Source organism: Solanum verrucosum, unplaced genomic scaffold (genome assembly GCF_900185275.1).
Source record: "Solanum verrucosum unplaced genomic scaffold, falcon-dt-bn FXZP01000281.1, whole genome shotgun sequence".
Lineage (NCBI taxonomy): Eukaryota > Viridiplantae > Streptophyta > Magnoliopsida > Solanales > Solanaceae > Solanum > Solanum verrucosum.
In genome coordinates, this window is record NW_026020554.1 from 1,449,436 (window position 1) to 1,465,162 (window position 15,727).

The window sequence follows — 15,727 nt, forward strand, 5'->3', positions numbered from 1 at the left end:
AAAAAGAGATGGGCGATCTATGTGCAATGCTTTCAGAATGTAACTTGGTTGGAAATCCAAGAGAATGGTGGATTGATTTTGGTGCCTCATGCCATGTTTGTGCCAACAAAGAATTATTTGCATCATATACTCCAGCACCAGCAGACGAGAAGTTATTTATGGCAAACTCCGTTGCTGCAAAGGTTGAAGGAACTGGCAAGGTCCACTTGAAGATGACATCGGGCAAGGTGGTGACTTTGAACAGGGTCTTGTATGTTCCAGAATTGCGAAAGAACTTAGTTTCTATACCAGTTCTTACTAAGAATGAATTCAAATGTGTATTTGTTTCTGATAAAGTTGTAGTAAGTAAAAATGAGATGTACGTAGGAAAACGTTACCTCATCGAGGGCCTCTTCAAACTCAATGTAATTGCAGTTGATATGAATAAAGATTCTGCTTCTTCTTACTTGCTTGAGTCTAAATGTTTATGGCATGAACATTTGGGACACATTAATAACAAAACCTTGCGAAAACTGATTAACTTAAATGTTTTGCCTAAATTTGAGTGTAATAAATCAAAATGTCAAGTTTGTGTTGAATCTAAGTATGCTAAGCATCCTTATAAGTCTGTTGAAAGGAATTCATATCCCTTAGAACCGATTCACACTGACATGAAGTCAACACCAACATGTGGTGGGAAAAAGTATTTCATAACTTTTATTGACGATTGCACTAGATATTGTTATGTCTATTTGCTAAATGGTAAGAATGAAGCAATAGATGCATTTAGGCAATATAAAACTGAAGTTGAAAATCAGTTGGATAAAAAGATCAAAATGATTAGAAGTGATAGAGGTAGAGAATATGAATCTCCATTTGCAGAAATATGTTTGGAAAATGAAATTATCCATCAAACTACTGCTCCTTACTCTCTTCAATCTAATGGGATTGCGGAAAGGAAAAACCGAACTTTAAAGGAAATGATGAATGTCTTACTTATAAGTTTGGGTTTACCACAAAACTTGTGGAGGGAAGATATCCTTACAGCAAGTTGAATACTCAATAGAGTGCCTCATAGCAAGACACATGTTATTCCATATGAGAAATGGAAAGGTAGAAAACCCAACTTGAAATATTTCAAAGTGTAAGGCTGTCTAGCCAAAGTCCAGGTTCATATACCTAAGAGGGTGAAAATAGGACCTAAGACTGTGAATTGTGTATTCATTGGATATGCCACAAATAGTAAGGCATGTCAATTTTTGGTTCAAAAGTCCGAACATTCAGATATTCATGACAATACGGTAATGGAAACAAATAATACTGAATTCTTTGAACATCTCTATTCGTATAAAACTAGACTTGAGTCATCTAGTGGGAGGTCTAAACGACCTCGAGAAGAATCAAAAGAGAATGAACCTAGTGAAGAGAGTCTAAGGCGCAGTAAATGTCAAAGGACAACTACTTCATTTGGATCTGATTTCGTAACATTCCTTCTTGAAAGTGAGCCTCAAACATTCAAGGAATTATGTTGTCTAGCGACTCAACCTCTTGGAAGGAAGCTGTCAATAGTGAGATTGAATCAATCTTAAGCAATCATACCTGGGAGTTGGTTGATCTTCCTCCAAGGAACAAACCCTTGGGTTCGAAATGGATCTTCAAAAGGAAGATGAAAGCTGATGGAACTATTGATAAATATAAAGCAAGACTTGTTGTCAAAGGCTTTAGACAGAAAGAAAGTCTTAATTACTTTGACTCATACTCGCCAGTGACTAGGATTACATCAATTCGGATGTTAATTACCCTAGCTGCAGTATACGGTCTTGAAATTCATCAAATGGATGTGAAAACTGTCTTCTTAAATGGAGAGCGGGAGGAAGAGATTTACATAGAACAACATGAGGGCTTCGTAGTTCCCGGTAAAGAAAAGAAAGTATGCAAACTTGTTAAGTCACTTTATGGACTAAAATAAGTACCGAAATAATGGCATGCAAAATTTGATAAAACCATGTTGTCAAATGAATTTAAGATCAATGAATGTGATAAATGTGTCTAGATTAAAGACACTCCGAATCAGGAGGTCATTGTATGCATATATGTGGATGACATGTTGATAATGAGCAAGGACATTGCTAATGTAAAAGCTACTAAGTGTATGTTCGCTAGCAAGTTTGATATGAAAGATCTAAGAGTTGCCGATTTGATAATGGGAATTAAGATTCATATAAATTCTAACTGTCTAGCATTGTCTCAATCTCATTATATTCAAAAGGTACTTGAAAAGTTCAAGTATTTGAATTTCAAAAGGGCAAAAAATCCAATTGATGTGAACCTTAATCTTGCTAAGAATAAAGGTGAAAGTCAGTCTCAATTAGATTATGCCAGAGTGTTGGAAAGTTTGATGTATGTCATGAATTGTACACGACCAGACATAGCCTGCGCTATAAGTAAACTGAGTCCATACATAAGTAATCCCAATCAAAATCATTGGATGGCAATTAAGAGAGTTTTGAGGTACTTAGATGACACTCAAAACTATGTTTTGCATTACAATAAATATCCAGCAGTTCTTGAAGGATATAGTGATGCAAATTGGATTACTGGGTCAACTGAAACGAAATCCACGAGTGGATATGTTTTCACTATTGGTGGAGGAGAAATATCTTGGAAATCATCCAAACAAACATGTATAGCTGGCTCTACAATGGAGTCTGAATTCATCGCCTTAGACAAGGCAGGTGAAGAAGTTGAATGGCTCTGGAATTTCTTAGAAGATATTCCGTTTTGGCCCAAACCAATGGCCCCTATATGCATACACTGTGATAGTCAAGTTGCAATAGGAAGGGCTGGAAGTGTTATGTATAACGGGAAGTCTCGTCACATACGATGAAGACATAACTCTGTTAGATAACTACTCTCTAGTGGAATTATCACAATTGACTATGTAAAGTCAAAGGATAATGTGTCGGATCCACTTACAAAAGGTCTAACTAGAGAGGGAGTTGAGAGATCATCAATGGGAATGGGACTATAGCCGAGAACAAGTCATCGTGGCGCTAAATCTACCTAGAAGACTGGAGATCCCAAGATCTAGGTTCAAGGAGATCAAACAAAGTCATATATGACGGTTCAACATTGTCAAAATTTATTTTATGATTCATTATCATGATGAGACAATGTCCAGTAACCAGGATAAAGGCATAAGGACTTTTTAATGGTTTCTAAGTTTGATACAGGGTATATCAAATAGTGTATCTACGGGATAACACAGTTAGAAACCACCTATGTAAGTGTGAAGTGTAAGCCGCTTCAAGGAGAATCTGGTAAGGCCAATTCTCTAAGCACTTATTAACCAAGACGTGTTCATGGCTGAAACGAATAAAACAATGAGAACCAAAAATAGTTCAAGGGTTGATTGTGTGACTTATGTTGTCTAGGTATATACCAAAGCTCGACGGTTCAAAGATATCAAATCTACCGATTGATCGAGTATATCCGATATGTTCACTACGAAAAGTTTAAAGGGAAACCTACTTATCCAGATACGATTAATGCTTACTTATGAAACACACAAGTTTTTCATGCATGTGTTTTAACAATAGACATTCCCCATTCATTTGGGGGATTGTTGGGTTTTAGCAAGTTGTGAATGGAAATAAGAAGCGAAAATGGAATGTGGGGGAACCAATTTTGGAGGGAAAATGAAAAGTCATTTCTCCCATATTGGTAGAAGAAATGAAAATTGTTGTCCTTATATTAGGAAACACTTCCTTTAGTTCTTATAGGGTTAAGAAGAAGGTGTCCCCTCACGTCGTCGTTGCTCTCTCGGCTTCGGCTTTGGATTTGGATTTGGATTTGGCAAATGATTTGATTGATAATATTTTTGAACAAAATTTATTTAATCAATCTCATTAATTGATTTCCTTTTTCTTATAAATTAATTCAGGATGTTAATTAATTAACAGAATTAATTTCGCATAACGGGATTTATTTGAAATTCGCTTGTAACGATAACGTCGTTCTGAAGGGACATGTTCCTTCCGAAAAGACGTTATTTTTCCCAAAAGACACAACATACTGGAACGACATGTCTGAACAAAAGCGTTCACACCATTGTCGAACAGACGCGTTCCTTGCTGCAAGTGGCTATAAATAGAGACTCTTTTTTCGGTTTTCAACACTAAAAAAAATTCCCCTCTACATACATTTTCTTACATAAACAAATTGTCGATTGACTGAGTCTGTGTGTGCTCTCGTTACTGTTCTTGCGTTCGCTGAAATTATTGAAGTTTGAGGTACCGCTACTTCTCTAATAGGTTAATCCATTTTATCTTGGATGGAATTAATCTACAACATTGGGTACTTGAGGGGATTAAATTTCTTAAGGAAACACAGTGGGTTCTGTGGACTCGAATTATTATTTTTGTCTGTTTCATCTATTTTTCTGTTTCTGTTTTGCTAACCTTAATACAAGAGATAACATACCCTTCGTTATACTTTTGGGCTAAAAATATGCCCCTCATGTTATACTTTTGGGCCAAATATACCCTTTATTCATTAAATATGTGGGTCCCAACCTTAGAATAAACATGTGAAAGATTGTGATTAATTTTAAAAACTCAGATCATTTTTATATGGTTAATACCCAAAATACGTAATTACATAAAGAGTTTGATATTAATTAGAATGGCCCAAATAATTTATGTCCCTGCCAACAACAAAAATAACACATATCCCAACCCCAACAAAGCTTCAAATCTCAACAATGGACTAATGTAAAAGTTATGGGAAAATTTTCAAAATAGCAATATTTTAGCTTTTAATGGGACTCCTTAGCAATAGTTTCACTATTTATTTAAAATGTCAATATTTTAATTTGTTAAGGATTGAGTTATATATTTATTTTATTTTGATTAATTTGAAAGAATACAAAGAATTAATAACTGAATAGCGAAAATCATAGATCAAAAAATTTCAAAAAAGGTAATTTTTTAAAAAAAATTAACATCAGTTACGTTTTTTAAAGAGCATATGTTGCCATTTTTCTTTCTAGCGTTTTTTTCTTTGTTCTTAAGAATTTCAAAAAAAAATTTGAAAACAGTAGTTTGTATTTTATATCTTATATGAGTGGAAGTGTTGGAAAATTTCTAATGCCCTCTGTTTTGGATATTTAAATGTTTGAACTTCTTTGAATATGTGTTCATCCGAAATGTATTCGAATACCTAATGATATGTATAACTAATTTAAAATACAAAAAATGTTGGTATTGATTTATGATGAATACAACTCTTTGGCATTCTAGTTCAAGTACAAAAATAAAGGCAATTGTGTAGTATATACCAAAATATAAGTACAAATTAGTTGTAGATCGAAACGATATTGAAAAATACAGTTGCGATGAATACATATATATACATAGAATAAGTTTATTCAAAATAAATTGTATTTATATTTCAATATCCAATTTTGTTATATTATTATTTCACTTTAAATTTGCAAAAAGTATTTTCTAGCATAGTTTTTATTTGAAATATCAGGTTGTATTTCAATATCATTTTGTATATCAAACGCAGAATGAATACCAATAATTTTGTATTCCCCTTCTTGTGATGTATTCGTCGCACAATTTTATATATTATGTATTCATAAAATGATATTGTTTTAGCCAAATAAAATACAAAATATGTCTTACTAAGTTTGTATTTCAAATATCAGGTTGTATTTCAATATGATTTTGTATTTCAAACGAAAAAATGAATACCAATAAGTTTCCATTTCCCTTCTTATAATGTATTCGTCACAATTCTATAAATTATGTATTCAATCATAATATATAGAATTGTGACGAATACATTATATACCTATTTAAATTACTACAAACTAAAATAGAAATACAATATTTTAAAATAAAAATGCAAATGATGAGTAAAAGAAAAACAATTGACAAACAAAAATTAATATGAATACAATTTTGTAACCTTCTTATTTGACTTTGTCTTTCTTCTTCTTCTTCATCTACTATGTTCTTTTTTCCGATTATTTTCCATCTAAATCGAATCTGAATCTGTATTCACTTGTGCATTAGTAACCCTATAAGCAAAATTCGAAATTATTAAATATGAATGTATAAAAAAATCAAACAATGTATGATGTATGTGTGCTAATGTAGTTACTACAATCTACTAAATCTCAAATATAAAAACAAAATTTTTGATAATTTGAATTTCAAAATTATCAAAAATTAGAATGTATTAAATATCAAACAAAATAAACATACATATGAAGTTCTAGATTCTCCAAAATCTGAAAAATTAAAAGAAAATCACAAAAAAAATTGAAAAAATTGAAAATCATAACTATTTGATGAATAACTAAACAAAATCACATAAAAATTGAAAAATTCGACTGGAAATCCATAATATATAGAATCAGTGATTTAAACATCAAATCAAAGTAAATCAAAATGGATAATGGAAATTACCTTGCCAATCGAGAAATCTGCTTGAATTAATAAATAGATTTCATTTAACAATAAAGAAGATTTCTTGATGAACAACAATTTAGCACATTGAAGAAAGATAAACTTGAAACGTGAAAGGTGGGGAAGAAACGAGAAAAGTGGGAAAGAAACGTGAATGGAGTTGAAAAAAAGTTAATGTGTATTGGTTTAATTTTTTCCTTTAAAGGGTTATTAATATATAATTTGATCCAATATAGGACTCTTTCCATAAATAAAATTAATTTTAAATACTAAAATCTAAATACATATTATTTTATAAAAATATTGTCATTCTGCCATTTTAAATGAATATTTTAAAGTGTTGTTATTTTAACTAATTATGTTAGATATTATGACTTAATTGCTAATTTTCCCAAAAGTTATTTTCTTCAAATCAGTTTTGATCACTTCAATAGCAATAATTTTCAATACTCAGTTGATTTATAACAACAAAAAATTCAACAACTTTGTTTTCAACTTCTCCACCTAATATGCATTCTAAATTTAGCACATCAATTCAAATCAATGGAGTTTCAAGCACCACCTTAATTGAAATTTCAAAAACTTCACCATTGAACTTAGATGAAAAACTCAACAAGAACAGTATAGCACGCAAATTTTTTTTAATGTTCTGTATTTTAGAGAGAAAATGGGAACATCAGTTATAAAATGAGTTTTCATATATCAGTTGAAGCTAATCAGTTGACAATTTTTTTTTGACAAACAAATTCATTTTGATTTTGTGACTTATAGATGAATTTAGCAAGAAAGTATATTAGTGAGCTATTTTGGATATTAACCGGATAAAAATGATATGATTTTTTAAACTTGATCTCAACCTTTCTCATGTTTATTCTAGGAATAGGACCCACATATTTAACGGATAAAGGGTATATTTGGCCCAAAGTATAACGAGAGGGGTATATTTGGCCCAAAAGTATAACGAAGGATATATTTAAACTATTTCCTATAGTACATGGGTATATTTAACCCTTTTTCGTTTAAAATTTATGGTCTAAAATGAATGATAGAAATTTGTATGACTATAAATTATTTCATTAAAGATAAAATGAACATTTTAAAGTTAAATCACTATTTAATATAGAAATGTGTCATTTTTTTTAAAATTGATTAAAAAGAAAAGTAAATCATATAAATTGTTTAGCGCTTCTTTATTTCTTTTGATTTTTGCTTCAGTTTTGATTTTTGTGGATTGCAAACTCATAAACAATTGAGATTCATTTGGTTTTGTATTTTAGAGTGACCAACAAAAGCTCAATAAAAAAAAATAATTAAAAATTAAATAAGATAAGAGGATATTTTTGTACAATAGGAGACTGAGCAATAAGTAGTGTATTTTGTTGGATAGTCTTTATCCTGTGTTGTAATTAAACATTTATTTAGTATAATTAATCAAAATGATTTGTCCATTTTGGTTAATTATCAAAATAAGTAGCCTTTTTTACATTTTAGAAGAAAAAAATAAGACCTTTTCAATCAGTGGCGTAACTACCCTTATGTCAGGGTGTCTAATTGAAGACTATTCGTCGGAAAATTATACCGTATATACAAGTAAAATGATAAATAAAATGGTTTAAATAACATATTTTGGACACCATTGACACAACAATATGATGTAACCTAGTGATTTCAGGCACGACACACAAACTTAAAGTGTTCGAGTATTCAAATCTCACTAGTAGCAAAAAAAAATCACTTATTAAGAAGAGCAGATTCGCTTTAGCTCTTAGACACCCTTCATGAATTTTCTGACTCCGCCACTATTTTCAACTTTGGACTCTGGACTCTAAAAAAATAGAAGGAATTATCAAACAGACTAGCATACATGTGGGGGAGATTTCAAGAAAGAGTAATGTCATGATTCAAAATCTCTTAAGCTATAATAGAACCTACATCCAGTCCATAGGTGACATAATTCAATTTTTAATTTCAATCCCATAAATTACACGCATGAAATAAATCATACTTAAAAAAAACAATTACAAGTTATAAAGGCGTCTCAAGTCATAAATATGAAAATTATATGTACAACTCCAAAATTTGGTGGTACAAGGATAAAAGTGACTAAGAGTAAATGATACAAATTTTAAATACTCATTATATATAATATTTTGAAATAAGAAAAGACAAAATAAATAAACCAGGAGTCTGACATTATGGATCAACCAAACAACTCATGTGACGTGAAGATTGAGATAGTTTAAACATGTGACGTGAAGATTTTTTTTTTTTAATAAGTCCCACGAGGGTAGTAAATTGATAAGTCAAAAGGCGATCGAGAGGGGGGGGGGGGAGTGGAGCCTAACCTCTGCATACAAATAAGTTCACAATTTGACCTAAGCCATATACAAGATGGAGATAAAACTCCTAAGCATTAGCTAAACATGTCATCCTCTATACAGTTAACTCTATAAATGAAATTTATCATGTTAATGTTACGAGGAAGGGACTTAATTAGCAGAGTATTCATGTCACATTTTAAAGTCAAATCGTTACTAACAGTAACATATATTTTATAGAACACACGAGTAGTGTCATTACTATACATTCATACTACTAAAAATTTCAAATATATATATATACATACATTATCTTTGTTAATTAATGTATAAGCGATGATGGCTAATAGAAAATCAGTCAGCTCCAAAATTATAAAGTAATTAATACGTTAAGTTGCAATTAATTTAAACTAAATATTGTAGATTACATCTCAAGAGCGAGGGGGCATATATACTTTATGCTTTTATTATATTATTACTACTACATATATAACATAGTATATAACAAAGGAGTTTTAGATATTACTATCATGTTTGAGTTTTAATGAGCACTTCTGTTTTTTTTTTTTTGCTCTTCCAAGGTATGACATTCTTGAAACCCTTGTACATGGAGGCCTGTATATTTTGAAACATGAATCAATTTTAAAGAACCACCAAAAAGGAAATGGAAAAAAAAAAAAAAAATTAGAAAGTATGAATAGGTACGAAATATGTCAGTAATCCCTAACTAATTCAAAGTATCTAAATTTTTTTAATAATCTATTGCTAATTTATAACTAAATACAATTAGCATAAGATATTTGTTGTTTAGCTATAAAATCTTGTCCGTCGCTACCGTCTAAAGTTAAAGATCAGTGAATAAGATTGAATTAACAAACCGACAACTGCTAGTAGTTGTGGACAGTGGCGTTAGGAGGGTATTTTGGTAAGTTAAGCAGCAAACAAATTTATAATTAATATTTTATCTTATTTAATTGTCTGATAAACAACAAAAACATTTAATTATTAAAAATTTAAATCTAAATTTCTAAGTTGGTTCATTTTTTATTTAACTGTACTACTATCTTGTCATTAATATATATTTTATAATCCCAATATATATTTTCTAAAAAAAACCCCAACTCAATTTTATTCTATTTCACTCGTGTCATACTTCTAAAGATTTTCTCTACTTAAAATTTTTTGTAACAAACTTCAACGGTGTTTAGTCAAGAACATTGAAAAAATTGTGGTCAAACACTAATTTAAAGTGTTTTAGACCACATATTTTAATATATTACTAATTTTTTTTAAAAAACATGAACTTTAATTTGACTTTAACGGATAGTTATGTCCTCTAATTTTGAATGTGCACATAAATATCTAAATTTGTATAAAATTAAACTAGTAGACATGTGTACTACATGGCATAATACACGTAAGACACAAAATTATCATGTAGCATGAATATGTCTATTTATTCAATTTTATACAAATTTAAATATCTGTTTATGCACACACAATGTTAAAGGTTATAATTGTTAGTTAACGCAAGTTAAGTATCATGTTTATATATTATACCTGACTTAAAAGTTACTCCTTAACATTTTCAAATACTTAAAAAAACTCATTCTAAGAGACGGAAATGTAAATAAAAAGCATACTCTAAAACTTACCCAAATGTGAGAGTGAGAGAGGCCGGAGAAGTAACCATTTCTTTCAAGTCCAGTGCCAGTTCCACAATCTGATGATGAAGATGAAATGACCAAATTACCCCCACCGACACCAATTTCCTTCTTAATACGTCGTTTGGCAAACCATTGTTGCCACCAATAAGAACCTCTTCTACGCACATTATTATTAGTACTATTATCATCATTCTTATAAAGAACTAGAGCACCAAGTTGCCCTCTCTCAAGGACATTATTTATTTTAGGGGAGGAGGGTATTTTGGTCATTTTATCCAAGTAGTAAAACCTAGGAGGTGGCTCTAAGAATTTAGGTTGATCATTAAAAATGGTAGAAATAATAATGTCAGTACAATAAGGTCTAGGTTTACCAGGATGTAATTCCCACTTAAAAGGAACAGAAGCTAAACAAGTGTGAATTGGTGGAGTTAATACACCTGATGAATATTGTTGAGGTGAATATTTCAATTTCATGGATTTTGGTGTTAAAAATAGAGGAAGTTTTGTGGTGGAATTACTTTGATCTATAGACATAATTGGATGGTGTTTTATTTTGTACTAATATTTCTTCTACATATAAAAGAAGAAAATGAAGGACAACTTTATTTTTTATGGTTACTATTGATGGTTTTGTTCACGGGGGGAAAAGGACACACCTTTACATAACTTTACGCAGAGAAAATAATGAAGTCTTTGAAGGCAATGATACCAGTGTTTTAAATGGCGGGGATGATCACGACTCACGAGGCGATGTGAAATGGAGCTAAGTGTGTAGAGGCGTAAGTTCATTGATCTATGAAATATATATTTTATGTATTTTTAATTTTATAATTTTACTTAAAATAAATAATTTTTTCATAAATTAATTGTCAAAAATATTATAATTATTATTTGAGAAAGTTAATTATATAAAAAATGATAAAATAGTCAATATATTCTTTAAAATAAAATCACCATCCATCTTCATATCTATGGAGTATTATTTCTTTTCACCCTCGACTAATACTTGCGCTGATTATTGTTTATATATTTGAAAGAAAAAAACTAAGAGAAAGTGTCAGAGCAATAACAAAAAATAGATAAAGTTGCTTTAAAAACTTAGTATTGTAGAATCTCTGTTCTATCAATTTGAAGCATAATCATCTAAAAAAATACTTACGGCACTGTCATTTTCTATGAGAGCTTCTTTATTTATTTATATATTTTAGGAAAAATCACTACAACACGATAGCAAAAAGTATAATTATCATTGCACAAATAATAAAAAACTTGATTTATAACAAAAATACTTTTAAACAATAAAAATAAAATTTTAAGCTCGCGGTGTACACTTTTAAGCCCTTGATGCCCCAAATTATAGGGCTTATTCCTTGTGGATCTACGCCTTTCATTTGTGCCTCGGAGCGGATTTGGTATGTCCACCCCAAAATTCGTCTCAAAAAGGTCTTTGAAAACACTCATGACTAGTTCTCTCATGCCTTAAAATATATGATGATATTTATCTTGTTAAGAAATTTTCAAAATAAAGGTTTTTTAAAAAAAGTTTACAGTCTTAAATAAGTTATAGATATTTTTTGATAGTATGTACATAGATACTTTTTGATAGCATGTACGCAAACCTTCATTACCGTTGTGGAGGTGAAAAGGTTGGATCCAAAGACTCTTGGCTCAAAAGAAGTCTTATCAAAGCATGATCGAAAGAAAAATAACAAAAATAAAATAGCAAGATATACGCATAAGTCATAACAAAATGAAGCAACAAGTAGTAGTGAAAATTAAAGAATAAGACACTACATGACTAATAACTAATACAACTAGATTAGGAGAAAGTGAGAAGAGGAGACTCACCTCATATCTCTCCCACATAAAAGTATGACAACACTCGGCTACATACTATTTTTATACCTTAATTATCGACCTTCATTCCAGTCTTTCTATAAAGGATCATGTCTTCAGTAAGCTAGTTGAGATGTGTCATGTCATGTCTAATCACCTTCCATCGTTCTTCTTTGGTGTATATATATCTAGCTCTTTCAAAATCTGTAGCTAATATATTACACATCTTTACTTGGTGCGTCTATGCACCTCCTCTTTATATGCCCCAACCATTGCAATCTCATTTTATGCGCCATGAAGCCCACTCATATACGTACATTGTCCTATATAACTTTGTTCTTAATCTTGTCGCTCTTAATATGTCTATGCATCCATTTAATTTGGTCATCCTCATTTATCTTACCGTCACCGTCAATGTAGGTCTAACCATCACTATGCATAACTTATCCTTAAGCCTTGGTGACATGTTCTTATCACTCAGTACCTCAGATATGAGCCTCTATTTGACTCACTATGCTCCAATAATGTATGTTACATCCTTATTATTTCCCTGTTTCTTTGAATAATAGAACCAATGTACTTAAAATCTCTTCTCTTGAATATGGCTTGTGTATCGTCTTCACTTCCACCTTCGATTCATTTGTTGTGTCGTAGGACTTGCACTTCAGGTACTATATTTTAGTCCCGCTTAATATAAAATCTTTTGATTATAGGGTTTGTCTCCAAATTTTCAACTTATTATTAATTATAGTGTGTCTCATTGATGCATATTGTGTCATCTACGGATTGTATATACCACGACACCTTCCTTTAATTTGAATATGTCGCCTCAGTTCATCTATCACTAAGGCAAAATAAATGGGTTAAAGATTGATATCCTAATGCAACCTTACCATGATTGGAAAGTATTGAGTCGCCTCCCACTATCCTTATTACTTGGGTCTTGGGTCCATTTTACGTGTACTAATGTAAGTTACAAGTACGCTTTTAGACTCCAAATATCTCTATAAAACCTCCTTAAGAACTCTATCATATGCATTTTCGAGGTTAATGATATCATGTGTAAGTATCTCTTTATATCTCTATATTATTCCATCATTCTTCTTTACAAGATGAATGACTTTTCTAGTCGATCGCCTCAACATGAATTTGAATTTGTTCTTGGGATAGACATAACCCTCTTAACCCTTATTTTGACTATCATTTCCTGAACTTTTATATTGTGCTTAGTAGCTTGATACCATAACTATGAAGGTTTTGAATATCACCCTCATTCAAAAGGTTATGTAAATACATTTTTCATCTCTTTCTTATGTGTCTCTACTACCAATATTCCCTCATCATCGTCCTTAGTACACTTTCCTTCGGTAAATTATATTAAATATAGAAAATATTACTATTAATTTAGAACTCATTGAAAAATAATTTCATGTAAATTAAGATGACAAGTAATAACTTGTTTCGTCAAGTTTGTGAAGTCAAAACTGTTTTTTCTTAAAAAAATAATGAAGTGCTTATTTTATATTTAGCTATTTGCTCAAACTTTTAGGAAAAAAAGTACTAGTGATTTAAATTGTAGCAAAATATGTTTTTAAGAAGCTAAAAAATATATTTTCAAAAGCATTTTTGAAATTTTAGCAAACACAACCTATTGCTCTATATTGATAAAATTAATTTTTGAATTATCTAATTAAACACAAATAATTATATTCCAAAAGTACTTTTTATTAACCACTTTTAATAGAAAACTACTTTTAAAACTAAATAAGTATATTTTGTAAGGTCGGTCAAAGATACTATTAAAACATAAATATTGTAATTAATTATGGGAATCTGATTTTTGACTCTCTATAATAAGATGGCATGATGCTTGATGATGATAATTTTATTTTTATTTTCTCTTAATATAGTGTGGAAGGAATTGATGGAAAAAAAATATATCTCACTAACATGTTGTTAAGTATAATTATGGTTTGGCCAACCGACAACAAGCAAATCTAGTGTTTTTTTAATTAGTGAATGATTGCATTTTTGTATGAATGAGATCTTGCTTAAATATCTGACTGCACAAATATCATTAAAATATCATCTGGTAAAACATACACTAACTAATCCATATGATCAAACAAAATCTTAGATTTATTGTGTAAAATATTTATTAATTGGACTACAATATATTTGAAATATAATATTTGGAAATCGTGTCAAGTCAAAAATAAGTTTGATGATATTTCAAAATATAAATATAACTCCGAACTATTGAAAATAGTAAAGGGATGAGTTTTTTTAGTTTTAACTAAAATATTTGATAGATGCACATGATTATGACACGTGTCCATTTGTTAGTGTGAAGGATATAAATGCTCCACTTTTTGGACGGCAAGAACTATGGTATCTCAATAGTATAACGAAGAGTATTAATATATCATTTCAATAATTTGGGGATATATTTAACCCATTCACGTCCAAATACTATAATATAAGCAAAATAAAATAACAATAATAATCGTTTAGTCAATATAATTTCAGAAGTTAAATTTGTGGAAAATGGTGAAAAGGCAGATCCTTACACTTAAAACTATTTTTAATAGCGAGACATATTGAAAACACCTTTGAACTTAACGTAAGTTATTAGTTTCGTTCTCGAACTATATATTGACAGTTTTAACAATACTCTTCTACTTGACTAACTGAATTTAGATACACCCTTGATCTACTACATGTCATAACTAGTGGTCTCAAACTATTTTCTGAGCATGAAATTTTAATAAAAAGTCGAGAGAGGCATTGAAAACACTCCTAAACTTTACTAAAATTTAGAGATATATTTCACTCATATTGTAAACGGAAAAGGGCCAAAAATACCCCTGAAGTACAGGAAAAGGTCTAAAAATACCCTCCATCCATCTTTTGGTTTAAAAATACCCTTCTACTCATTTTTTGGTCTAAAATTACCCTTTCATCCACCTTTTGGCTCACTTGTACCCTAAAGATGAATAGAAGGGTATTTTTAGACCAATAGATGAATAGAGGGTATTTTTAGACCTTTTCTTGTATTTCAGGAGTATTTTTGGCCCTTTTCCGTATTGTAAATTTGAGGTTGTATTTAAGTTCAATTGGTCAAATTAATAAGTATTTTTAAGACTGTCAAAAATTTAGAAATAAAATTAATAATTCACATCAATTCTACAAATATTTCTTTTTAATATATAGGCATTCGGTTCAAGTAAAATATTTTAATTTTTTATTTAATTTCTTGTTTGTTTGATTATGGATTGCCTTGGATTCTATTTGCATAATGGAAATGGCATCTCTTTTCAGTGTAGGATTGGACAAGTTAGCTTGGATTTTTTTTCACCTACTCTACAAAAAGTGATGGGGCGTCCACCAACCATACGTCAACAACTTTGTCCATTCTTTGTACACACTACTATCACAATCTATCAAA

The 15,727-nt window shown here is 30.3% G+C and overlaps 2 protein-coding genes across 3 annotated transcripts in view; both read right to left on the reverse strand.

Moving 5' to 3' along the window:
- Nucleotides 1–5,895: 5,895 nt before the first annotated feature.
- LOC125810154 (uncharacterized) overlaps nt 5,896–15,727 on the reverse strand; it is a 316,103-nt gene continuing 306,271 nt past the window's right edge. For both annotated transcript variants that reach the window (XM_049489677.1, XM_049489675.1), the window contains exon 10: nt 5,896–5,907. The gene's annotated coding sequence lies outside the window, so the exon portion shown is untranslated. The remainder of the gene's footprint in view (nt 5,908–15,727) is intronic.
- Nucleotides 9,305–10,980, reverse strand: LOC125810176 (uncharacterized). Its single transcript, XM_049489703.1, has 2 exons — nt 10,432–10,980; nt 9,305–9,391 (listed from the first exon to the last, which is right to left on the reverse strand). Exons 1-2 carry the CDS (start codon nt 10,975–10,977, stop codon nt 9,305–9,307), a joined length of 633 nt encoding a protein of 210 aa, XP_049345660.1. The 5' UTR covers nt 10,978–10,980.